This window comes from Euphorbia lathyris, chromosome 2 (genome assembly GCF_963576675.1).
Source record: "Euphorbia lathyris chromosome 2, ddEupLath1.1, whole genome shotgun sequence".
Classification (NCBI taxonomy): Eukaryota; Viridiplantae; Streptophyta; class Magnoliopsida; order Malpighiales; family Euphorbiaceae; genus Euphorbia; species Euphorbia lathyris.
In genome coordinates, this window is record NC_088911.1 from 75,064,168 (window position 1) to 75,091,764 (window position 27,597).

General features: G+C 38.1%; 1 protein-coding gene across 4 annotated transcripts; it reads right to left on the reverse strand.

Annotated features, from left to right (window-relative positions):
* Positions 1–15,855: 15,855 nt before the first annotated feature.
* Positions 15,856–26,827, reverse strand: LOC136218620 (aspartokinase 2, chloroplastic-like). Of its 4 annotated transcripts, none has more exons than XM_066005623.1 (13): positions 26,065–26,827; positions 25,892–25,974; positions 25,769–25,809; positions 25,432–25,586; positions 24,953–25,102; positions 24,753–24,848; positions 24,381–24,497; positions 23,725–23,844; positions 23,557–23,649; positions 23,097–23,213; positions 22,844–22,960; positions 16,579–16,641; positions 15,856–16,232 (listed from the first exon to the last, which is right to left on the reverse strand). In XM_066005623.1, the coding sequence occupies exons 1-13, from the start codon at positions 26,446–26,448 to the stop codon at positions 16,134–16,136; spliced, it is 1,635 nt and encodes a 544-aa protein (XP_065861695.1). In that variant the 5' UTR covers positions 26,449–26,827; the 3' UTR covers positions 15,856–16,133. The 4 variants fall into 4 exon arrangements, with proteins under 4 accessions (XP_065861695.1, XP_065861694.1, XP_065861697.1 ...); XM_066005622.1 differs by having other exon boundaries at positions 23,091–23,213; XM_066005625.1 differs by lacking the exon at positions 22,844–22,960.
* Between the last annotated feature and the right edge of the window lie 770 nt (positions 26,828–27,597).

Sequence of the window (27,597 nt, forward strand, 5' to 3'; positions counted from 1 at the left end):
ATATTTGTCCGAAAATATTGGGAGACCTATATAAGCTCCAGAACTTGTTCTAACAGAGTTTATCTTCAGTGACTTTTCATATTTCAGTTGCATTGATCACTTTCCTAAATCGGAATACGAAGTGGCAGCTAACGAAGAACTCATTCCTAAGCACTTCGATCATCGTTTCTACTACTGAAGGTGTTTGATTTCGTAAGCGACAAAATTAGATAGACGTTAGAATCGATTTTTCGAAGTGGGTAGAGCAACCACATTTCAAGGCTCTCCAAGGGGTTATGTGTCAGCCAAGGTAAGCTAACAATATCCATGGAAGAATCGATTTTTTCTTATGTTACATCTGTTCTTGGTTTCGGGTTTTGTTTGAATCAGTTAGGGTTTTCTGTTTTGTACGATTAATAATCGGATTTGTGGTTTTTTTGTTGGGTATATTAATCATCAACAGTTATATTGCATGTAATCGTGTTCTAGTTGAATCGAGTCGTGTATATTATCGTTTGTGTCATTTGATACACCTCTCTGTTTCTATTTACGCGATTAGTGTTGTCTGTTGTTTGTTGTTGGTTTGATATTATGGTTTTGTTGGTCGTCAATAGCTATTTATTATTGTTTTGTTTGTTTTGTTGCTGGTATGTTGAATGAAGGGGTGCAGATGGCTGGATATGTGACCCTGGTTTTTCACCATGGAGGCAAGTGGTCCTCATTTGATGACTCCATGAAGTATTTAGGGGGAGATGAAGTTGAGATTACATTAGACAAAGATTATTTAGGGTATTATAGATTGTTGGAATATTATAGGCAGTTAAAGTATACAGGTGGTTGTAGGATGTGGATGCATGTTATAGGACTTAGAGGTGAATGGAGTTATTGGGAGATCGTAGATGATAAATCATGTTTTAGCGTGGCAGATGCTAATAACAATTGGGATACTTGGGATGTATATTTTGAAGATCTACCTAAATCTGTGTCAATGATTAGGGATGATGTTTTTGTCAATCTGGTTGATGGTGATGAACATGCACCAGTTGAGTCCAATGCATCCAACTCAGATAATAGCTTATGCTCTAGAGTTGGTGGTCTTGAGTTGGTGATGGTAGGGGAGATAGAGGATTTAACTCTAGTTGATGATAGGGTTGGAGTACAACTAGCTGAGGAAATAGGTGCGGATGGAGACGAACTAGTTGAGGGTGTGAATGTAGGTGTGGATGGAGATCACCAAGTTGAGGACGTGGATGTAGGTGTGGCTGGAGGTGATGATAGTAAGGATAGTGAAGACAGTGAAGACAGTGACTTTGAATTTGTTTCAGGGTTTGATAGCACAGAAAGTGATGATGTGTCATTAGATAGTGAGGGTGGTCCAGGTGTATGTGATGAAGCAATAGTGCATGGAGTTGACCCAGTTGATGGTGTATCTGTGACTGAAGGAGAAAGAGTTGATGAAGGAATTGTGAATGTAGGTGTAGCTGGTGGAGAACCAGTTGTTGAGCTAGGTGGGGAAGATGAAGAGCTAGTTGGGGAAGTAGGTGGGGAAGATGTAGAGCTAGTTGGGGAAGTAGATGGGGAAGATGTAGAGCTAGTTGGAGAAGTATGTGGGGATGGTAATGCAACAATGGATGAAGCAGTGGAAGCTAGAGAAGAAGTAATAGAGGAGTTTGGTGCTGATGGAGGATACATATTTAATGAAGCAGTAGGGCTTGATATAGGTATGGATTGGGATGCAGTAGGGCTTGACAATGATATGGGAGCTGGTAGGGGGGAAGAAAGTGGTGACAGTCCTGATGAGGACAATGATGGTGAGGAGGACAATGAGGGTAGTGATGGTGAGGAGGACAATGAGGGTATTGATGGTGAGGAGGACAATGATGGTGATGATATTGATGGTGAGGATAGTGAAGATAGTGATTTTGAAGTTCATTCAGGGTTTGAGAACTCAGATAGTGTTGATGTGTCATTAGATAATGAAGGTAATTGGTACAATGAAAATCCAAATATAGGTACAAGTAATGTCCCTAATAGAGAAATGCATAATGAGGGTGGCAATGAGAACCTATCAAACAGAAGGGAGGTGGAATTTGAGTTCAATGAGGCTGCTCCTGACTTAGATGATGAGTTAAGAAGCTTGCAAGGTTCCGAGGATGAGGGAGCAACACCTAATGTAGACTACAATGCAACGACTAAAAATTTGGCATTGGGTATGACATTTAGGAGTGCTAAGGAGTTTAGAAAGGCCTTGAGGGCTTGGGCCATAGAAGGAGGAGGGCATACCTTTTTGTTTCAGTAAGAATGGACCATCATTGGTGCATGTGAGATGTGATTCACAGGGTTGTGAGTTCAGGATTAGAGGATCTATGGTTAGAAACACTCAAACTTTCAAAATAAAGACATGTAATCTCAACCATACATGTCCTAGGCAATACAATGAGAAATTTGTCAAGGTTTCATACCTTTGTGAAAAGTATTTGGAAAACATGAGGGATGATAAGGATTTGAAAGTTGCATACTTGAAGAATAAGATTAAGAGGGATTTGGGGTATGAGGTGTCTATTCAAAAGTGCTATAGGACTAAGAGCGAGGCGAGAAAAATTATATCTGGTCAAGTTAGGGATCAATATAAGAGGCTATATGATTATGCAGAGACTCTCAAAGTCACTAATCCATGAACTGTTGTCAAAATCAAAACCGAGCTGAAGCTAGACCATGGGTTAGGAGTTCCTAGGGAGATTGTTTTGTTTCAACACATGTATGTAAGCATGGTTGCCCAAAAACAAGGATTCTTCTCTGGCCTACGGCCAATTATATGCCTTGATGGTTGTCATTTGAAAGGAATGATGGGGGGGCAGTTGTTGGCTTCAATTGGTAGGGATGGCAATGAGAACCTATTTTTAATTGTTGTTGCTGTTGTTGACTCTGAGTGCAAAGAATCCTGGGCATGGTTTCTACAAGTTTTGCAAGATGATTATGGAACGGTTAGAGAAACTGGATGGGTCTTCATGTCGGATCAACAAAAGGTTTGTCACGGTTAGTACTTACTTGCTAGTGTTGATTCATAATTGACTAATGATGGTTTGTTCTTATTTTATAGGGGCTGGTGCAAGCTATGAAGGAGCTAATGTACAAAGAACATGAAAATGAGGTTCAAAGGGGTTGAATACAAAGACCATTTATGGCAGGCTGCATCAGCTGGTACTATCAAGTTATGGGAGAATCATATGGAGAAACTAAAAGCATTTGACCCTGCGGCTCATCAATGGGTGATGGACCATGATCCTCACATATGGGCAAGGAGTCACTTCGACCCTAGAACCAAGTGTGACGCAATTCAAAACAACATATGTGAGTCATTTAACAGGATGATATTGCCTTGTAGAGAGTTGCCTATACTTAGTCTGCTGGAGTGGACCAGGAAAGCCTTCATGGCGAGACAGTATACTAAGTTCGTTGGTATGAAGAACTACACTGGGAATGTGTGCCCAAATTACCAAGATATGCTTGAGAAGGTAAAAGTGGAGAGTAGAAACTGTTTCTGCACTCGAGCAGGTGATCAACTGTATGAAGTTAGTCATTATGGAAAGAATGCTGCTATTGATCTTAAGGATAAGACATGCACATGTAGGATGTGGGACATTTCTGGTATTCCTTGTAAACATGCAGTGGCTGCCATCATGTATCAAAGAGAACAACCAGAGCAATATGTGCATGAATATTTTTCGAAGACAACGTATTTGGCAGTATATCAACATTTATTCAAGCTTGTGCCATCACAAGAGGAATGGGAAAGGACAACACTACCTGACATTCATGCTGGAATTGTACTTAAACCACCTGGAAGACCAAAGAAGAGAAGGAATAGGAGGGCTGATGAACCAAGGAATCCTCATAAGGTTTCGAGGATAGGAGGTGGTGTTAAGTGTGGGCTTTGTCAACGGTTTGGCCATAATGCTAGGGGTTGCAAAGAAGGAGTTACAGGTGAAACCCCGTGGCAAAGAAGGCAGCGCAAATTATCCAACAAAAGGAGTGGTAACCAAGTTCAAGTAAGTCTATACTAATTTTGTATAATCAACATTATATGGCCATGTAACATTTCTCATGTTTGAGGCAAATGTGTATTTCTTTTTTTTTTGCAGGGTAGTCCACCTAGAAAGGTAGGCAGGCCTAAAAAAGTCCCTAATGCAACCGCTTCCAACCCTGTACGTTCTAGTGTAAGTTGGTTGAATTTGTTGGATTTGTTGTTTTCCTGATGATTGTTGGAATAATAGTGTAATTTAGTTACTTCTTGATGTAATATGATGCAGCAAGGATATGTAGTTGGAAGTTCTTCACAGCCACCCCCAACACAACCACGAGCAAATGTTGGTGGTGTTACTAGAGGAAGTGCTTCACAGCCACCCCCAACACAACCTTCCGTAATAGGTCAAACTGAACCAGTGGTGAGAGCCAGAGGCAGAGGTAGGGGCAGGGGCAGAAATTTCATGGCACCAACAATTTCTACATCCAAGAAAAGAGCCAACTCAAATGAAGCAGAGCCAAGTGTCCCAAAAAGACCAAGAAGGGCTGTAAACCTTGCTGATTTAGCCAAGAGGCATGGCCATTTCACTGGAAATGTTGATGACTACTAACAAGTTTGATATGCATATTGGAACACTACTTTTTGTTACCTATTTTGTATATTTTGTGAATTGTGACCTTTATGGTACACCACTTTGTGTATAGGGTAATCACAACTTATGCCCTTCATATATACACTACTTTTTGTTTGGCATTATAGGTACCTTCCAATGCCTTATATGTAATACCTTTTGTTTGACATTTAAGGTTCTTTCCAATGACTTATATGTAATACCTTTTGTTTGACATTATATGTAATTAAGGTCCTTTGCAATTTACATATTTTGTGACATGAACTTGTTAACATTTTTGTGTAAGAACAAGTAACAACCCAACATTTACAAGCAAATAAGTTGCACAAAATCACAAGCCAATAAGTTGCACAAAATCACAAACCAATAAGTTGCACAAAATTACAAGCGAATAAGTTGCACAAAATTACAAGCCAATGAATTTGGGTAACAATTAACACAAGCCAATAAGTTGCATTTCAATCCAACTTCATTTTTCACACAAGCATTTACTCAACCAGGTAAATGGCATTACAATGAGAACTGCACAGTGTAGTTTGCCTACCACTAAGGCAACCCAAATCTACCATCTACCCTAATATCATGTTCTATATTGGCAATCATCATCAGAATCAATCCAATTATCACTACAATCCCAATAACAATTAATTTCTTCTTTAAACACTCATTTTCTGATTTCAATCTTCTGTTTTCTTCGTTCTTCTGCAACAGTTCCTTTCTCAGTCTTCCATTTTCTTCCTTCTCCTGCAACAGTTCCATCTCTACCTTTTTCTTACCCTCAGAAATAGACCGTAACTCCATCTCGAGTTCATCCAGGCGAGCACGACAAACTTCTAAATCATTAGGATCAATCCACTCAAAATAACGACAAGCAGCTCGATCAGGATATTTCGCACAGCCAACGAACCTCCTTCCATTGTTTAACTTTGTTGATGCTCGGCGGATTGGAGCTCTAAACCCACAGAAGCAGTATGATTCCTGCCACTGGCCCAATGAAATTTGAGAAGACCCTGAATTCGATGAACTCATCTCTTTAAGCTTTTAGGGTTCAATCAATTCTACACGAATTAGGCGAAATTGGAACTCCAAATCTTGGGGTTTACCTTCGAAACATCAAGAGAATCACGAACATGTTAATTACTCAACATGATTTGAAGGAATTTTGATTTTAGGTTTTCGAACGAACGAAGAAATTGAGAAGAAGCAGAAAATTGGGGAAAGAAGAACAAGTTTTGGAGCTTATATAGGTCTTCCAACATTTTCGGACAAATATACCCTTTGCCACGTCACTTAGTTAAACGGCGTTTTCTCCAATTCTGTATTCCTTGTAACGGCGTAAAACACAGTCCTTTTTTTTGTAATAACAAATCACAAGGGTTTTTTGGGAACAACATCAAACCACATGGGTTTTTTTGGAATTTACCCTACTTTTTATTATCTAATTAGAAAACCTAATGTGATTAGGAATCTAATTAACTAAATCTAATGGGATTAGGATTAAAAAAAGACTATAAATACACCCCTAGGGCTATAGAATTCGGCCAACACAAGTTAGAGAGATAGGAAATTCTTCTCGTCCCTCATTCGACAAATTATCTCTTCCGTTCATTCATTTCTAAGTTCGTGTGGATACCGTTAGAGGCAATCTACACTTGGTTGCTATTTTGGTTGATTACTAACGTTTTGGGTTTTTTTTGTTTGTAATTGACGTGATATCTATGTGGGCACTTCGTTTATAACAGTAGATAGTTCATCAACCAAGGTACATATGTTTAATCCCTCTTTATATGAAATAATGATTAACGAATCTTGGGAAAAAGGAGAGATAAAATTTTATAATTCTGTTGTGTCTAGGCTTGTCTAATCTGACAATCTTGGCCTTTCAGACTAAAACCATAAGTCCTTTGTGCGCACCACAGATACCCTCATGCAAATCTTGCACCACACATTTTCCTTCTTGGCTAGAGATACATTTTAGCCAATAATGACTAAAATATATTCGGTACAACTGCTCTCTGATAATGGTGTATCTTGCGGCCTTATTCGGGATTTTTTTTGCTTCTACCAGATCCTCAGGTAACGTTCCATTATCTAAGTGATTAGGCATATCCATTCTCCAATCCTCTTTTTAAGACTCCATCATAATGCATCCTTCCTTTTCAAAAATTGAGGCCATGTGTATCTTAAATGGGCAAGTCAATGACTTCCATCCTTCAGTGCTAGCACTATACTTAGCTAGTCCATCAACTTTAATATTTTCTTCTCTAGAAATATGTGATATCTTCCAAGTGGGTCCCTCTGCTTCAGGCTCAATGTCCCATTCTTTACCTCTTCTAGGTATTGCAACATGGTCGCATCCGTGGTGGCATAACTCTGGTTAATTTGATTCACTATCAGTCTTGAATCATTAAAGATGTGAAGAACACCTAGTCCCATCTCTTCAGGAGTTGCAAACCCTAAATCGTGTCTTCATATTCTGTTGCATTGTTGGTGATGGGGAACGGTAGCTTTATTGCATATGTGATTCAGATCTTGGTTGGACCCTTAATCACAATTCCCACTCTAACACCTCCAAGAGCGAAGTGCCATTTATGTACATTTCCCACCTCTCGACCTACTTATACGTCTCAGGTTTTCTTCTTACAAACTCGTTAATGAATTTTTCTTAAAACTTGACTTTTCAACGAGGGTCAAATTTTATACCTAATATCGAACTCGATGAGTTTACTAGCCGTCTAGAGGTATATGTTGTTGGGGTTTAGTGTCCTATAGACAATTGTTCTAGGATACAGACTTAATGTAAATGAAGTGTTCTTTATATCATTTGTTTTAATGAGATATATGTTTTATAACTATATAAAGGCAAACCCTTTTAAGCACTAAATAAAGTCTAATAAAAGGAAATCCGTAAGTTTGTTTAAAGTGATTATAAAGTGTTCATACAAGTATGAAGTGAGACAAAACTTTATAATAAACTAATAAACTTAAAACCACCTCAAGTCAAGCAATATGTTTAGGATTGACATATCGCGGTTCAAACTTGCATGTAACAATGTCTTCTGTCCGATAGAAAGCTGATCTCACAAGCTTCATATATATAGATATCTGGACAGTTACATGGATCCGATGAAAGGTAGTTCATTAGGATTGGGGACCCGACTTGAGATAACAGGATGGGTAGATTCTTCCTTGTCACCTGTTCATCTCATTGGTATTAATAGGCATAAATAATCCTCAGACTCAAAGGAATGTTAATTGGTATTCTGGATTACGGAATGTGACGCTTTGACTCTGGTGTAACACGATCCTTAACAAAGATGACTCTGGGGTGTGAACAGCAGACGTTGGGTATCACAGGAAGTGATTGTGGGATCGTTATACATTGGATTGAGCATTTATCACTCCCGATAAATGGGAGATATGTCCATGGATCGCTTGTGGAAGTCTTGACTCTAAATCCTTGCAAGGTGATAGCTTAAGATTGAAATGAGATTTCTCTTAACCTATCTAATTGGAGTTGACTCGGCCAGAACAAGTAAAACGAACGTCTCGCTATATGTGACTTGACATCACCCATAGTCATAAGATTCAGTTCAAGGACGTAGTTGATAAAGGATCGAATTATACCGTAACTAATACGGAAAGGTCAACGACAGAATCAACTTGTCTTTTTATAGCTCTAGGGGAATGATTACGGACTTGCTAATCACATACTTTGTACATCATTCCGTTATGCAAAGATTAAATATAATTCTTTGAAAATTATTTAATAACGTTGCATACGGCTAGAAGCAATAAGAACCTAATGGGTCACACATAAGACTTGGAACCCAAAAGAGAGACAGATGTTAATTAATTGATGGAAGCCCAATTGAGCCCAATAAGGCCCAATTACCATGGGGGCGATTTTTTATGTATGTAGATACATAAATAATTAACTTGATTTTATTAATCCTAATTAGATTAGGATTATGAATTAAATTAATTAAAGGATAAATAAGTTAGGAGTTTTAATTAGATTATATTACTCCTATTATTATCCAATAAGGTTATCATTATTATCTTTTATATTTAGATATATTAATAGATAATAATTAAGAATTCTATTCCGAATTGAATTCCTATTAAGTAACCTAATTCTATCTAACTAGGGTTTAGATATAAGTGATTATAAATACCCCCTACTAAGGATTTTCGAAATCCACTATTTGATTCCAGGAGAGAGAATTTCGACCCCCCTAACCGAGGACGAGATTTCACCGCTTCCTTCCGTTCAATTGATTTTCATCTCTTTCTCTTTATCCTTGATCTTGTGTTGATTAATTAGAGACAATCTACTTTGGTTGTTAATAAACAGTTGATTCTAACTTGATCTTCTGTTGTTTTGTTTTGTGCTCGGGAACTCGAAGTAAGAGTTGTGGGCACTTCGTTTGCAACGGTAGATAGAACATCTAAAAGGTATTTCTTCTTATCCCTCTTTGTATGAAATAACGGTTAACGGATCTTGGGGTTAATGGAAATAGGTTAAAAAAATTTATATTTCCGCTGCTATACGTTAGCCTATTTTCCTTTCATATGTATTCAGTCGTACCTTACTTAAAGGCATGTTTGTGCGAACCACCACCGTATTTTCATGGAAGTATGGTCGTAATGTGATAGGTGTTGACATTATTGCCAATGAAAGCTTATCTATCTTTGAATATCTCAAATCTAAATCCATCGGGACATTGCTAGTATAATACATTGGGAACCGTTGGCCTTATTCTTCTCTTATTATTATTTTACATACGACTTCATCAGTAAATGAAAAGTAATAATACAATGTCTTATCTTTAACTACTCTTTTCATCAGCGATGGGGGGGAGAGGAATTTTGCTATGTCTTCGACTGTTGCCTGACATTCTTAAGTCCACTTGAATTGTTTAGCCTTCTTAATATCCCCCATGAAGGGCAAACATCTCCTAGTTGAACATGAAATGAACCTTCCCATTATTTTGATCCACCCATTCAGTTGAGGTTTGAGGGGGTTTCATGTTTATAACTGTTTTTACCTTATTCTATCCATTTATAGCTAATCATATAGCGTAAGAATTTTCTCAAACTAACTTCAGATGTGCATTTTTCTGGATTTAGCATGAGGTCATACTTCTTCATTACTCCAAATGTTTCTTGCACATCATGTGGATGATCAACAATACATTTTCTCTTGATAACCATGTAATCAGGATATGCCTATATGGTTCTACCGTTTTGGTCTGTAAAAACTTTGTTTACTATCATTGGTATGTTTTCCCTGCATTTTTTAGACCAAGCTACATAACCTCGTAGCAGTATGTGGCTTGATGTGTGAGAAAATCCATCTTCTCTTTATCTGTCAGATTTATCTCAATTTGATTGTAGCGTGTGCTAGCATCCGTGTAAAAGTACACCTCATGTCCAACCATTGAATCAACCATTTGGTCTATGTTATGGAATAGATACTTATCTTTCAGGAAATCCCTATTCAAGTCTATGAAGTCCACACACGTTCGGTATGAACCATTCATCTTCTGTACCATCATCACATTCTCCATCCACTCTAGGCAGTCCACTTCCATTATGGATCATGCATCTAGTTTCTTCCTTACCTCCTTTCAATAGCTTTCTGCCTTTAATTGTGTGGTTCTTCTTCCTCTTCTGGACCACTGGTTTGGCCAATAGATCAATGTTCAACTTGTGCACTATGACATTCAAGCTGATTCCTTTTACCTCATATGTCTCTACACGACGATCTCTTCTTTTTCAACCATTAGCTTCTTAATCTCCTCCTTCATCGAGGGTTGCTGATTGTTTGCTATCTTCGACTCATTTCCAAATGTAATGAAGAGAATCTCTACCTCCCTCACTAGTTCAATATTGACATCTTCTTCCTCATCCTCTTATGTCGTAATATTTAATAACGATAAGTATGCCTCTTATGCCATCTTTTGAGTACCCCTCATAATAGCTTTCCCTTTATCGGTGGCAATCTGTAAGTCTATGTGAGTTATAGATATTACCTCTTCTAATTTAGACAAAAAAAATAAGACATTCACATAATAATGTTGTAAGCAAAAGGTTTGTCCATTATGGTGAACTCACAATCACCCTTCCAAAGTATATTTCATCTCCAAACTAGCCTTCCATTACCACTTGACCTTTCACTAGAGCCGAATGGCCCGTTAGACCTATCAATGATTCGTGCATAGCTCCACCTTGACTGGATGTATATGAAACTTAGTAAAAGCACTATGCGTGATCATATTCACAGAGCTTCCTATATCTACTAGGATTTGCTTGACTTGATATCCTTCTAATATAGTTGTTGTCCTATAAGTAGACTCTAGCAAATGCACTAGAAACAAGTAATATTTTAGTAAGTAGAGCATTGTCTCCTCAGGGATTGATGAATAATTTTAACCCGAAAAACCTTATAGAACAGGGTGTTCGTAGTAACATAACTTCTTTCTTTAGTTGGAAATGGTTTTGTAACACTTGGTTAGAAATTGCTAAAGAGAAACAGATCTTCTAATAATTCGTTTAGAAAATACTGATTTTTCACAATAAAAAGGTGGAACAGGCTAAGCCACTGGTAAGAACAAGGAGCTACAGTATAACTTTGGTCTATTTATTCATGAATGCAATATGGCGCAATCAAGGTCTCTGCTTTAGGTTCACTTAAGTCAACTCTCGTGTGTTCTTAAGATCCTACGACTTACTACAACTTCAAGCGTCCTTAAAGATGGTTCTTTCTTACATTAAACACAAAGCAGCATTTCCTTTCAGAAAACCCTTGATATAAAACCTTAATATTCCTATTTCAGGTTTCACATATTTAATGATAGATACGTGAGAATGAAAGCAGTCTCCCATCATTCATAAACACTAGATAACAAGTATTGAAACATGCGTTAAAGAGCGCCATTAAATACCATATGCATAAACTACATTCATTCATAAAAAGATTAAGAGTACTTACAGCTCCAGCTCTAAGCCGACTTAGCCCATTCAAGAGACTACTCACTCATGGTACCGAGTGAACATGCAGAAGATAAGTAGTAACTCTCCATTAATGGAGGTTGTTGGCTCTTTCAGAGAGTTTTTCTGCTTCCAAAGATGAAGCTTCTTTCTAACAAAATTATCCCAAAAGTAAAGTGTGTATCTTTTTCTCCACCTACTGTTCGCTATAAATATGAGGAAAGGCTCCAGAATAAAATAATACTAAATATTACAGAAAATAAATTGTTTCGAAAAAGTTGAAATTGTTCTTTCAATCAAAGGGTGTTGACTTTGGACACTTGAACACTCAAGGTCCGGATCTCTTTTCATCATGTTACTTTAGCTACTCCTGCTACAGCCTCCCTGTTCCTATTGTCCTTCGCGTTTCTTCCTTTTATCCGCCGGTCCGTCGAGTCTTAATCAGCTTTTCCTGCAAAACAGGTTGCAGCTATTTCGTCTTTTCTTTTAGATCTGCACAAAAAGCCTTTTTTAGTCCTTATTTTATGCACTTACATGCCTTAATTCGCCCCATTTAAATCATATATGGTACGTTTATTAGGATCAAATATGAGCTTATCAATAGCCGTAAGGATTAAGGCATTTGCATGCGAGTTGGCTATAAGGTTACAGGAAGAGAAAAAATAATTCAGAACATCATACCTCTTGGTATAAGACGAATCGGATCTCGAATGGTGAGCCTTATTATTGGGAGGTTAGAAGTTTGGCCCTCCAATAATGACATTAATGCATACCTTAAGCTTTTTAGAATCTTGTTGATCCATATCCCCTTAAGAGTCGTCTCTTCTATCTGACTTTTTGACAAACTGGTCTAATTTGCCTCTCTTTATTAGCCTTTAAATTTACTTTTCCAGTTTCATGAAGTGATCAATGTCATGGTCATTTACCCTATGGAAGCAGCAATAGGCATCCATGTTCTTTCCATAGTGTTCCTCGGTCTTCTTACTAGGATATTTGACATCATGTTTGCCCAAATTCTTCTTAATCCACAACATCACATATTTCTTAGATGCGTTCAGCGAAGTCCATGATGAATGTCGCTCCTTCTCTCGCCTTTTTATTGGCCTTTCTTGAGGGTTCACTACGAGAGATGTAGCTTTTTCACTCCTTATCATTATTCTTCATATGCCAGTCCTCAAACCAAATCTCATCTAGTTTGAAAACATATTTGCTCTCTCCATCAATGAAGTTAGATCTATAGGTTTTCTTAGGACGAGCTCCTTCCTGAGCTAGTCACATGTTGTGTTCTGAGTCATAGACTCCAAGGCAGTCATAAAATCAACCTTCCTAATGGAGATTGTATAAAATTCGGCAAGCAGTTGTTGGTGGGATTAAGGCCATTGGTACAAACTCATTCTTCAATTGTTCCCAATTGTGTATGAACCCTGCATCCAAGGCTTAGAACTAGTATAAGCCAAGTCCAAACAATGTAGTTGAGAAGAACCGACACATATGCGCTTCGTTAGCTCCACACACATCCATTAACTCTTTGCAATTTCTCACATGAACAATGAAATATGTATCCCCTTTGTACTTTGGCAAGCTTAGTAGTTTGAACTTATGGTCCTTTGGCCAGTTAAGAATATGGTCAATAGAGGTTGATTCATAGCCACTCCATATCTCTTTGAAGTGTTGGCCAAATTTTTGTCCCATCTTTGCGCTAGATATTAGATCTGGGACTTGCCATATTAGTCTGCCAAGTAGAACCTTGGGACATAAGAGCAAGTCTAATGGGTGTTACAAGTTTGTTACTTGTAACACCCATCCATTAGACACATTGTTATATATCTGTTACTAAAATCAGTAAGTTACTTACTGAAGTAACAAACAAAAGTGGAAACTGAAAAATAAAAAAACCAGATAATAAACAATGACTAGAGAGCCATGTATGGTTTCTTAAGCGCTGGTTAAGGATTGTGTAGTACACGCACCTTATTCAGCGTTTGAGAAGCCATGAAATTGCAAGTTTGTGGCAGACACAAACAACCCACTGTCTGCCACCTTTTTCTTTAAATTGTTTTCATTGTTTTTTTAATTATAAAAACTATCACTTTATGTGAAGTTACTTTTACGGTTGCTATTTTTTTATACAAAAACACATCCTTTTTATTTTTATTTTTTTTGAAACAACATCCTTTTATTGGAGTATAGTGGTGTGTTTTCTTGAGTTGTGTCTTATGCTTAGGTGGCAATCTTTTTGTGACTTTGTGTGTTACAACCCCTATAGTTGCTCTAATAGTTTCCATAGACGTGTCAATTGCAATGTGCAAATCCCTGAGAAGTGGTATGTCCTTGCGACATTCCAGATCTGAATCATGTATATGGAAAATAGTGAAACATGGGGATAATATCTGGTCGGGAGATTACCTATAGGTGGACCCATTTGATATCCTCCAAACAGAGGATAGATGTACGGACTCATAAGGTGGGAACCTTGGGAACTAGCTCACCATTTGTCACGTGTCTCCTATGGGCGTAGAGTATTAGATCGCATGTTTGATACTTGCAATGATGGCCTTATATGTCTCGAGAGCTGAAGAATTCACATTCTTTCCTTACTAGATGACAGTGGGGGTTTGTGAGTCTTCTATTCACAACAATGGTACACGCTGCACCCAAACTTTCTAATATCCCCTAGTTGTGTCGGTGAACAAGATTTTAGGATTTAACCCAAGACTGGACAAGTCGCCCCAATAGGGGTTTGAAGTGTGCTTCGGCCATCGTGCTTGTAGATGTAGGAACATATGGTATTCTGTCTACCTTTCCTAGCTGAGAAGATATTTTGGTGAGAATCGTAGAAAAATATTTACATCCTCTGGTGTCATATCTGAAGTAACCTTCTAAAGGAACTTACTGATGGATTATGTAGGCGAGGTGATATGTTGAAGGATGTTGGGATATTCCTCGTTCATGATGTCCTCAATGGCCACCTCCTCATTATCCTTCTAAACTGTCGTCGATATTTGTCATTACTAGAGCTGATGTTGTCATGATGAAATCTCATCTCCAAGCTCACCGTACCAATGATATTTTGTGAAGATTTCCAATGGTCGAGTCTCTAGATCTTCCTATAATTTGAGCGATTACTGCAAAATAGAAGGGTGTCGGTTGTCTGGCCAGGAACACTCTGATGCCTAACTCATTAACCTACCAGGAATATAAAAAGCTATGGAGGCTAGGATTGTGTACATACATAAAGGCTCTCTTAACCCTGCGTTTATAATCCTCTCATACCCTTAATTGAGGTAAGGTTTCACCTCCTATTGAAGGATCCATGTCCCTGTAAGAAGCTATCACGTACAATGCATCTCTAGAGATCTGTACTCGCTGGACTCTTCCATGCATATGTCTTACGACCTCCATCTATTGGCTAAAATCTGAATCCCATCATACGAGTATAGGACATCCTGCCAAAACTTGCATGGAAGGCAACATTCTTTTGTTATCATCTGGATAATCAAGCTATTCTATTATCTTAATAGTAGCATTTGATATTTGGGTAGAAACTAGACATAGCATTTTACTTAAGTTTCTGTTATAGTTTTATACGAGTACAAGGTAGTAATCCGATCGGCTATATTTTTACTTTTTCTACTCTGGTCGAAGCTAAACTAGAAGGATATTTAATTGCTTTGAAGATTATAGCTACCATTAAAAGAAATTGTTTTTTTCCATCAATTTCATAAAAAATTTAGGTCTTTTAGTGATGTAGCAGCTTCATAACAATCATCTTTTTTTCTCATTTCAAATAAACAGTATTTTTTAATGAAAATTGTAAGAGTGATTTAAAAATAAATTCCAGATAACAAAGATTTAATGGTGTTACGAGATAGAGAATTAAGTGAGAAGTTATAGGTTTGCTATTAAGTGGCTTTTATTTTATTTTTGCTATATAAATTTATAAGAAAATGCGTTTATTCATTATTAGTAAAGTGCAACGAAGCAAATGAGATTGATATTCCTGAAGAAGATGTTTGTTTTTGGGAATTGAATTGAATGGATTTGATTGAGGATATGACCCATCTATGTAAAGCCTTTTAGGACTCAATATTTGCTTCTTCTCTGCTTTACCATTCTTCTTTTAAGGTGTCTTTTGAAACTTAGATTCAAAGACCAAATCTCATTAAATCAAAAATTATAATTTAACCAAATACTAATACAGACAAAACTTATTTTGCCCACCAGGAAAACAAAAGTCAGGTGAAATAATCATAAAGTAGAAGTGCGGCATGTGCCAAAATTCTTCCTACACTTAAATCATATTACTCCTTCCAAAAAAAAAAACATAGTTTAAATTGCTAGAATTAGAAATACAATAACTCTAGTCTATGCTCCTACATATTTATCCACCACTCAGACAAAATTCACTTGAGCTTCCTCAGATATTGATGAATTACCATTGTGAGAAGAAACCCACCAAGTTATTCAGCTCAACTTGTACTAGTATAATATTTGGAATCTTACTCAATCTAGCTCTGCAATGTTGGTTTGGAAGAACGTTTTATGGAGAGATCGGACACACTGTTCTGCTTCATCGTCATTCACAATTAACGATATATTAACCTATACACCAAAACCAAAATAGAATCATCCTTAGTTTCAATAGAATGAATGCTTAATAGAACCAAATGCCACATACCACAGATCACCGTTTTATCCTAAACATGTATAGATTGAAATCAAGCTCCACCAAGGGGGGACTTTGTAACAGAATTGTTTATTTAAATTTCAAAACTATAGAATTAAGTCAAATGGAGCTTGAGTTTATGCCGAGTTGAGTTCACACTCGAAAGAAAAATAAAAGTCTGATCAAGTAGGCAGAGCTCAAAACCATTTCAAAGTCAAGCAGCACTCAAGTTGGGCATTATCTTAATTAACTCGACTCAATTACACTACTAGTTGGTAGTACCTTGGATGCACCCTGTGATATCATCTGGACATTGACGCCTTGGGTTCGGAGAACATTGAAAGCCTGCCATAAAAGCAAAATCCAAACAAGGATCAATCCCTCACTACAATTTCAGATGGCTAATTCTGATCATTATACAACAAACTTAACATGAGAACAATACCAAGATATTTATACATGTAACAGATCATGTAATACACTAGAATACATGGGATACCATGTAGATTAAGAACCTACATGAATATGTTTTATTTAGGCCTAATACATCACCAGCTCCTGAACTTGTCCATAATAGTAGATTGGCTCCCTGAACTTTGCAAGTATCCAGAGCTTCCTAAACTTGCTTATTTCGTATCACCAGCTCCCTAAATTTGTCCATAAAAATTTATTAGCTCTCTGAACTTTGCAAATGTCTCACCAGCTCCCTAAACTTGCTTATTCCGTAACAACTAAATACAAAAACCTATTAAACCTAAATTCTAAAAATACATCTTCATCTATTTGTGAGGCAATTTTTTTCCTTCCCCTACCTTTTACCCCTAACGTTATTTTTTTTCACATCCCAACATATGTTTGTGATTTGTTAGTGATAAAATGACGCATGTGTGAAGTGTAAATGACAAGATTCATGACCGAGAAGACAATTTGATGAATTATTTCTCAAATTAACTCAATTTATCAATGTTAGGGTTAAAATTGCTCTTGGTTTCCAACGTTAAGGGTAAAATTGCATCATTTTAGACGTTAGGAGTAAAATTACTCCTGACCCAAAACGTTAGGGGTATTTTTGCACCTTAACCCGAGTTAGTATTACAGTTTTTGTATTTAGTTGTTACAGAATAAGCAAGTTTAGGTAGCTGGTGAGACACTTGCAAAGTTCAGGGAACTAATAAATTTTTATGGACAAGTTTAGGGAGTTGGTGATACGAAATAAGCAAGTTTATGGAACTAGTGAGACACTTACAACAAAGTTCAAGGAGCCAATCTACTATTATGGACAAGTGAGCTGGTGATGTATTAGGCCTTTTATTTAAGAGCAATACACATATATATACAAGGTTCTCTTTCAATCAAGGAGACAAACTCTAGCAGCCCTACAGCAGCCTTAGGCATGCTATTCATTAATTACATTGACTTATTTTTGTAACAATACAGTATGTATTTTTGAATTATATGTACCAAGGATAGTAGCATAAACATAGGGAAAACCCAAGTCAAGGGTATTGAATTTACCCATTTTTCAATAATGTAGGACTAATTTCGGATGAAAGTGAGAAAACACCAATATTATGCATGAAGTACCAATTCCAACTACTGTTTTTTCTACTGCAGCTACGGCTGCTGATCGATCTAGTCTAATAGTTTTCCCGGTACCGGTAGACTTATAATGCTACTATAGCCGAAAGGCATTAAGCTAATCATGGTTCCCGCTCTTAGCCGTTGGGAGTCCGATGGGAATCCAAGCTAGTCAAAATGATCGAAATCACACTATATGAGAATTCCAGGGCCCAACAGAGGCATGCCAGCATCAGCTGAGGAAAGCCTTAGAACTAGCGTTTTGCTTTCTTTAGTGGTCCCTTCTGGTGGATCACTTCGGTGTTTAAAAGGAGCTCCTTCTTGTCTTCTTTTTCAAGTAGGTGAGTTCGTGAGTAACCCTAGGGAGATGCTTGGAATCGGCTTCATCTAGCCTTGAGGTCTCGCGGTAAAGCTACTTCAAAGCTAATCTCTTCCCCGGTAAAACAACTTTTTATTTCCACCTTTCTCCCCCATTTTCCGCCCTCTCCCGTAAAGCTACTTAAGTTTTCTTTCTTGGGCCCTTCGGTCTCGCTAGTCTGTTCCCCCGGTAAAGAAAAGAAAGCAACTTCCTAAGCCCAGTCCAGCAGTGCTTTTCTCTTTTTTTCTCCCGTTTGAACTGTTATAAAGTGGGCTAGCGCAAATAGGATTTCCAGCTATTTTTTTTACTTTCCTTTCTTCGCCCTGCCAGTTAAAGTGAAGGGTTAAGCGAATGAGCAAGCAAGTCAAGTGGGCAAGCTGTTCTAGAATCAGCAGCAGTGCTTAGGCCTCATCTCATGTCTAATAGCAATTCCTGGCTTTCTCGAACCAGTCACTTCACTTCGTTCCAGCCTTTCCAGCTGTCTCTTTTACATAGGGTAAAAAAGATGTGCCCTTTCTTTCTCTTCGATCTCCAGACCAATTGAAAGCAGTCCCGTAAGTAGGGATTGTAGGCAGGGATTGTAGGCTAAGAAGTTTCATTCGGTAAAGAGCTAATGCAGGGGAAAGACTTTATTATTTTAGTCTTTACAGAAGAAGCAGGTCCGGAGATTGGGATCCGCCTGGTGCATGTCGTAGTCTTCGTTCGGATCACACCGCTGATAGAGCACTTTAAAAAAATAGTTAAGCGCTGTGGCGCAGTCTAGTGAAGATAGCTAATGGATTCCTTTCCCAGGCCCCATGCGGAGATGTGTCAACGGAGGAAATCAATAATTGAAAGAAAGACGTGCTGTGTGGCGCTGCTTCTTTCAATTAATTGAAAGAACCGGTCGCGAAGCAGCTCGAAGTTCATCTTTGTTGTTTGCTAGAGGTACGATAGGACGGAGGGGGCTCTACTGATAAGGCGGTTGAGCCCCTTGCCTTGGTGACATTTTTTTTCATTCTCTCGTCACGCTTTCAGATTCCCCATTTCATCTTAGCCTTCGACTTATTGTTCGAATCGGATGGGGATGGGTCCGGTCATTTTTGGACTTAAGATCCTCCCCTTCCCAATTTTACAAGAACTAATCTCATCGACGCATAGATCGTCGAGCTGTTCAAGCAATTTTCTGCCACGCCTCTATCGATTTCGAATAGGTCAACAAAGTTTTTTTGGACATAAAGAAGCCGGGATATTCCCATGCCCTTTTTTTTGAAGAGGTCTCCCCCAATCGGCTTCGTTAAGAATCTCCTTGATTACCTTGTGACAAAACTGAAGACTGTCAAACTGACTTGCGTGCTCAGGAAATTCTTGTCGAAGGCGGCGGGCATATTTATGTTCTATACAATGAGGGGGACTAAAGGAAATCTTTCTTTTCTTGCGAAGTGAAGATTATATCCTAATTTATTTCACGCAGTTCCCTGATGAGATAGTGGGTCTCCGCTTTCGAGTAGTTACTTCCCGGGAGCCCCCGAAAAGGGAGAATGTAGATGCGAAGTTCGCGTCATAGCCTTCCCCACTAAGATTAAGTATAATATCTTTCCTGGGCTAATCAGGGCTACTCTGCTCTGCTATGAAAGAAAATGTTAGCTTCCTATTTCCTCGTAGAGTGTGTTCTGCCCGGTCTAACCGAGTCCGTTTTTTTAGTGTTCAGGGCCTCCTGCGCCAATTTCACCAGTCTAATCTAAGTACCATCTTTCATAGCAATTCCTTTGACACCTGCTACTCATTTAGTTTAACTAATTTCAGTGATAGGGTCAGCGCTTGCTCTTGCAGTTACACTAGTAGCAATAGAATAGCAGCATTCCGCAGTCTTGGCAGCAGAGAATGTTCATACTCATAGGAAGATTCCTTTTTTTAAGAGAAGAGTTCATGCAGTCAATCTTATTTCACCTTCGATAAGGGGCTACTGCTTTTATCTAAGCAGGAACGAAAGACAGCCTGTTATAGATAGATCTTCTTCTAGTCGTGGGGGGCTCTTTCCCCTTTTCTTTCTGTCAGCGAGCGAATAGGGTGTTTTAGTTTACCGTAGATATTGAATATAGAAAGTAGAGCTAGTAAAGAGCTAGATGATTCACTAAGCGCAGGGCTTGGCTAAGCTAAAGAATTGACTTACTTTTCTATAAAATCTATATAACTCACTCGTGGAACAAAGACAGAATTGGTAAAGATTGGAAAAACAATCCACTCATTACTAAACGAATGAGGAAGATCTTATGCCCCTGGCCCATCTTTGAATGATGAGACTGGTACGCTCAGCTGATTACAAGAAGAAAATCCCCTTTTTTCCCGCTGTAAGTACTAAATTAGTAGGGTAGACTAAGACTTTCCTTCAAAGAAGGAATAGAGGGTTTACGAAAGAAGAAAAGTAAGTGAAGAGAAAGAGGGATAGTGTAAAGATAGGTTTTTAATCGGTAAACAAAAAGGCTAGGAAGAAGATTCGGGGTCTCAAGCCAATCCACGAGGAAAGGAGTGAGGGTAAGCCGAGAGGGGAGAACGAATGGCTCAGGAATCGACTGGTTCCGAGCGGACTTGTGGGGCTGCTGCTTGGATTATCGTAGAATAAGAGAAGCCGTCTTAGGTAATTTCTTCACTTAACAGATGCCGCCGCTGCGAGGCGAAGGAGTAACTTGTCTGGTCTTGCGGTGCACTCACTCCCGTTACGAGAATGAAAAAAGCCCCAGCTCGACTCGAGACCAAGATTCCTTACAACTCGCACCAATAGCGGCACTGAACGGCCGGAGATTGATTGAAAAGGCAGCCCAGCCAGCCCGCCCCTTTAGTGATTGTGATCAAGAGCACACACTGGACCTGACCCACTAATCATCATCTCATCTGACGCGAAGCAAAAAGAAGGGGGAACCCTTACTTCCCAGCCCAGCCGCCCATCCCCCCCCTAGCCGCCTACCTACTCGTGCTTGTAGCTCGATCGGGGGTCAAGAGTGTGGTACCTGTATCAATAGCAGAAAGAGACGTAAGTTAAGACACAAGTTTGAAAGCTGGATAGTCGGTAGCTCCAGACTCTTGCAGTGCTTTTTGTAAACTGCTGAAGTTGTAGAAAAAATGAAAGCAAGCGCCGGAAGGTAAGCAATCAGGTAATCCATTTCAACTGAGAATTCTATAAAAAAAGATGTTTACATCTCAAAGTTTCACTTCAAATGCTTCTCTTCTCACTAGAGACCGTAGAAGATCTCCTTTGAGCCCTCTTGGGCCAGATTCTCTATCGAGCGAGCGCCTTCAATCCAATCTCTTTTTAACTGCTGTTTCCTTGCCCCTGCTCGTCCGCCGCGTCGGGCCGTGTCGTTCTCGTTTTCTCGCGCGTTTTCTTGCTGCAAGCAAGCTTCGTTAGCGTAGTAGTTTTCTTGCTTGAAACGAAAGGAATGAAACGTAGTGGAACGCCTCTTTTCTTCTTTGACTTCACATAGCTTTTCGTAGCTTCTGAAAAGAAAAGCTGGGGAATCCGATAGTTCGTATTCTATACGTAGTAAGCGAGTTACTCGACTCAAGGAGCTACAAATACCTAAGCGAGTTATGCTGAACTAGTAGCTACTAACACAGTGGGCGGCCTTCTTAGTGTACTTATGTACAGATCCAGAGCTATTGACAAAAATCGAGGAAATCTGTATAGGGCGGGGCTATTTACTGATGAAAGTGTAAAGGAATTGATCTAACTCAAATAAGAGAAGAATGAATCGCGATTAGAAGAAAATCGCACCTTTGGTTCTGCAATGCCAACCCGAATACCCGACAGTGCTCTCGTAACATATTCCAGATTCGTTACAGAGTATATTCATTGATGGCGGTCATCGGGAGGATCGGTACGCTTTACCAGCGTTATAGTAGGTTTCCGAAGAATCCCTTTAACCGGAAGCATAGATTGATCCACATCGAGCAGTCTTATTCTTCACAGTTCAAGAGACGAGCAAGTGAATATAGCACAAGGGCATTAGCGCTTTTTTCAGGAGTAGAAGAATAAACAGCAAAAAGACGGGCTTTCCATGACCACGAGCAGACTAGGTTGTGAGAGAGGGAAATAACTTCTTTAGCAATTATGCCACGTCTCTTGCAAGAATAGGCTTAAGCATCTGGCTTATCGGAAATCCCCCATTCCCGCCGTCGAGAGACTTTAATAACTATAGCATGCCAAAAAAGGGGAGTTTAGGTGCTTAGACCTACAGCCCGAAATCTTCAACTTCTGGCTGCTAAGCCGACATAACATATTTAACTACGGATTAAATCGACATAACATCCTCACGTTCAGTCAGATTTTTCCAATTGGATTACCTTGCCGGAATTGGATATAAGTAGGGTAGGGCTTTATTGGCCGGCCTTCGGCTGCTCGAGCTCGCCGTAGGAAACTTTCCGCCGATGCCATTATTAGAGGAGTAACTGGTTTTTCAAAACCTTGCTTCGCAGACAAGAGTGCGCACAGTCTATTTAATCGCCTCTACTAATGCAAGTGCACTTTTATCCCTTACAAAAACCTCAGCCTAAAGCATGTCAGATACCACTCTGAGAAGTTGAGTTCATACAGATGTTGATAATTTTTAATAGTGTGCATGAGTAACAGTGTACCTTCTCCAAAATCAATGATGACCTTTGGACATTTCCGATAAGAGAAATTATTGACCTGTGCTGAAGGAGATTGACTACAGCAATTTTCTCAAGCTCTTCAACAACATGGTCAAGTTCCTGGTCAAAATAGGTGCAAGAAGTATTGAGACGGGATTTCAACAATGAAAATTTACCAAGTCCTCAAGCAAAAGATAAAGCCAACCCAGAGACTCTATAGAGAATTCTTATTGAAAAAGAAAGGCCATACTCTTGCCTGCTGAATAAGTTCCCTGCTCCAGAGCTTTGATGGATCCAATGTCAAGGAAATACTGACTTCACTAGTAGCAACAACATCCACCGATATCCCCAAATCTTCAAAGATCGCAAACACCTGCATAGACAAACTGCATTACTAGATGAAACCAAAGCCAAGAGTTGAGCCCTCATATGATAAGAGGATACAACAACAACAAAGCCTTAGTCCCGAAATGATTCGGGGTCGGCTAACATGAACCATCATATAAAACCGTGAAAATCAAGTCGTGTCAGCGACACAGATTCGCTCCCTCCACTCCGTCCTATCCACTACCATATTTTCCTCAATTCTCAATAAACTCATATCACTCTCGATCACCCTCCTCCAAGTTTGCTTAGGTCTTCCCCTACCCCTCACCACTACATCCCTTTGCCACTCATATGATAAGAGGATCAGAATCAAATATTAGCATTCTTACCTTGGCAAGGAAGCCATATTGACCAAGCATGCGAGTACTAACAATATCCAGCATGGTCACATTACGTTTCAAAACAATGCTAGTTAGCACTGCCTGAAATTAAGATAAGGAAAAATTAATGATCAAATATGTCTACAAGAAAGTTATGTTGTTTAATTTGATACAAACCTTGCTCATATCTCGTGCCTTGGTAATGAGGGTTCCAGGAGCGTCTGGGTTATACGAATTTTTAACCCTAACAGGAACATCACCTTCTCTAGCTGGTCTCATGGATTGAGGATGCAAGACCTAAGAGGTTAGACAAGTCATTGTTGCACTAGTTATCGATATCTTCATCAAAACTTGACCACGCCAATTCATCAAACAGAGAACATGGAACATATTTCAAAAACATTTCCAAGGTTAAAATAAAAATGAAAAACCAACAGCATCAAGCAAGTAGTGAAAAATATCCAGTTGACCAATTACCCGAGACCATTTGCATGCTCAATGAGTACAGAAGAGAGTAACTGATTTCAATCTCGTTCGATCAAGAAACAAAGTAGACACAGTAATTCCATAGTAGGCCAAATGCAGCACATCTAGTGTACTATTTATTAGTTATGCATCAAATTTGGGCCCCATATTCTGTCCTACTTACGAGCTCAACTGCTCAAATGTTGGAGAGAGAGAGAACGAAAAGGAAAGCATAAATATTCATGACATTGGTACCAAATGTAGAAAAGAAATTGATTTAATTAATAATAAAAAAAAAATCATTGCAAGAAACTCTATCTAAAGGATGCTGCATTGATAACCACGTCAAAAGCTATAGAATAGCATACTTGTGCTCCAAAATAAGCAAGTTCAGCAGCTTCGTCAAATGTCAGGAATGGCACAGGTTGCGCATGTGGATATATATTAGGATCACATGTCAAAACACCATCAACATCTTTCCACACCTGTAAGGTAGCAGAGACTTAAATCCTTCTATTTCATCAAAGAGAATTGGTGCAAATATGTATTCTAGAATATTGTAAGGTTGCCAATAGAAATGAAAATTAAAACTGCTATATAATATTCTTTCATACTGGTAGTTGATGTAACATTTATGTAGTGGTAAAATTGCTAGAAGAGGTCTCCGATCCCATCAAATGAAGAAAAAGAAGTAGAAGAATTAATTAAAAACACAGTGACATGTTCTTGTCAACGTTTACCTGAATCTCTCGCAAACCCAATGCCTTTCCAATGGTTGTAGCAGTCAAATCGCTACCACCCCTTCCCAACGTAGTAATGGCACAAGATCTCCAACCCTATTTGAAATTGAAAAAAAAAAAAAAACATCATTGGAAACTGCACTGAATCTTACAAGGTCACATTATTTCACATAAAAGCTTGTCTAAGCATGCAGAAAAACCTTCCCAAGGAAGCCAGTAACAATTGGAACAGCGGGATCCTTAATCCAATCCTCATGTAATCTCTTTGCAACTGCTGGATAAGTTGCTTCTAAAATGTCTGCATTTGTGAAGTCATCCGTGGTGATAAAGCCAATATCGAAGGCATCATACTGCAAAAAAGAAGAAAAAAAAAACACGTCATCATTGGGAATCATATGGGATGATGTTCGAATGCGTAAAAGGAAAAAGGATATCAAATGAGATCAATTTTCTACCAAACAAGATGCTATTGTAGAAATTCTAGTTATGTCTATCAATGATGTGAAAACATACAAAAAATAGACAAAAGTAAGAAGAATTTATAGATCAAATGATGTCATAACCACCAAAATTGTGACAACTACATGCTTTTTCACCATTGTTTAGGCTATTCCATTCCTTAACTAAATTATAAGTTAAATTGAAAAATAATTTTGTTTGACATATATATTTAACTTACTTGGCGGGCTTTTGCACCAAGTTTATTCATATATGCCGCAAAAATCCTCGTGGACATGCATTCCCCGAATGAAACTATGTAGTCTCTTGTCCTTGGAGTGAACTCCTTCATCATGGCAATTCCCTTTAGGAGTTGCTCCAATTCTTCAAGATGAGCTGCAAAAGGCCATATAATATAATCCATGTATATCAATATTATATTATAGCAATATATAATGGAATAAATATTTTTTACACTAGAATATTATATTCACTCGACTCAACACTGCTACTTTAACCGATGAAAAGAAAAAAGATGCAAAAGCTACAAAATGAATCATGGTTGTAAAGAAACTTACTTGCAAGAACTGAAGTATCTATTTCCAGCTCCCCAATAGTGCTGATAGCATAACATGATGCAAAGTGAGAAAATAATCGAATGAGAATTTTGCTATAAAAACGACTAAGTTCACTACTCTTACTTGAGATGCAACTCCTTAATGAAGCTCAATTCATGAATTGTATCTACATTAGTAACACCACAACAGACTGCCTTTTCTCCTGCCTAATAATCAAACAAACATTCTTACAATATATTCATTTCAAAACGGATGCACACTATATATAGAAGAGAAATAAAAAGGGGGAAAATTACCATCAAAAGCTTGTTAGTTGTTTTCCCCATGGCAGATAGAACAACGACAGGTCTCTCATCCGGGAAGCTAAGAATAAGGTCAGCAACTTCCCTCATTCTGTCAGCGGAAGCTAATGAGGAGCCACCGAACTTCATTACACAGGTGAAAAGTTTTTTCTCAGACTCAGATTCAGTATCATTCTCAATTTTGTTCCTTCCGTCACAATTGACTTTCAGAACACTTTTTGCACAAGAAAATTTCAAATTTGTACACAGCCCAGAATTCGTAGCTATAGATTTTGCAAAACTAAGAGGCTGTGACGATAAAGCTTTACAATGCAATTCTCTCTTTGAAAATGGAGGAAGGGCAACTTTACCGCCATGAAAGTAAAAAGAAGTGGCCATAGTAAATTAGATAATTAATCTAAAGCACTATTTGGAGAAATGAATATGAACAAATTTCAAGAACTAATACAGTCATTCCAGATGACACCTGCACGAATCACAAAATCAGGCTAAAAGAAATTGCTGCAGCAAGCTAATGAGAGAAAATCTTTTTCTTTCTAAAAAAATTGAGGAAGAAATTTATAAAAAAAATAAAAAATTGAAAGCAAAAATATAAGTTGGCGGAATCAGGCGACGGCGGGTGGTGGGTAGAGAGGGAGGCGGCGGCAGTGAAGTAAAAATGAAGAAGAAACAAAATAGAAGAGGGCGGCAGTACGAAAGTTGAGGTTTATGGTTTTAAGAGTGAGTTTTGGGTGGGAAGGGAATGGAATGGAATGGTCCAAAATGTAAATTAACAAAAATGTTATGTTTCTAGCTTGCATTCCCTTTTCTAACTACCCTCATTTCGCATGTTCTTTTTTTTTAATTTGTAAAATAAAGTGTTTTTTTTCTTGTGTATTTTTATTCTACCATTTCATTTTAGGATAAATTTCAAATAAAATCCATGTGTTTTCACTAATTTTCAGATAAATGATTGTGGTTTACTTTTTGTCAAAACGATGATTAAGGTTTCGCACTTAGATTAATGCTATTAAAACCATCTTTAACGACCTGAAAATGAAAAGTTTCAAGAATTAAAGTTGTTCAATGTCATATTTTTTATGGAACTACATTTTCGATTTTCGAAAATAATCTTTTTTAGAACTTTCTCACTCTAAACATTAACTTTCTCTCTCTTTACCAAACATCATCTAAACAATCTCAAAATAAAAAAATTGAAGAATTAAAGTTGTTTAGAATATTAGTAGTTCTTAAAATATGTCATTTTTGAAGTCGTCAATGGTGACTTTAATAGTATCAATCGAAAAATTCCTTATTTTGCTAAAGTTGAAAACCTCAATCCTCGTTTTAACAAAAAGTAAACCACAGTCCTTTATCTGAAAATTAATGAAACCACATGGGTTTTATTTGAAGTTTACCCTTCTTTTTATTGCTTATTGTTGGTTGAGAATTATATATATTATCATAAAACATTTGTAAACTCGTATTTAATCCATCGAGAGTAAAAGTGAAAGCGTATTCGAATTCATAGCGCAACAGATTAAAGAG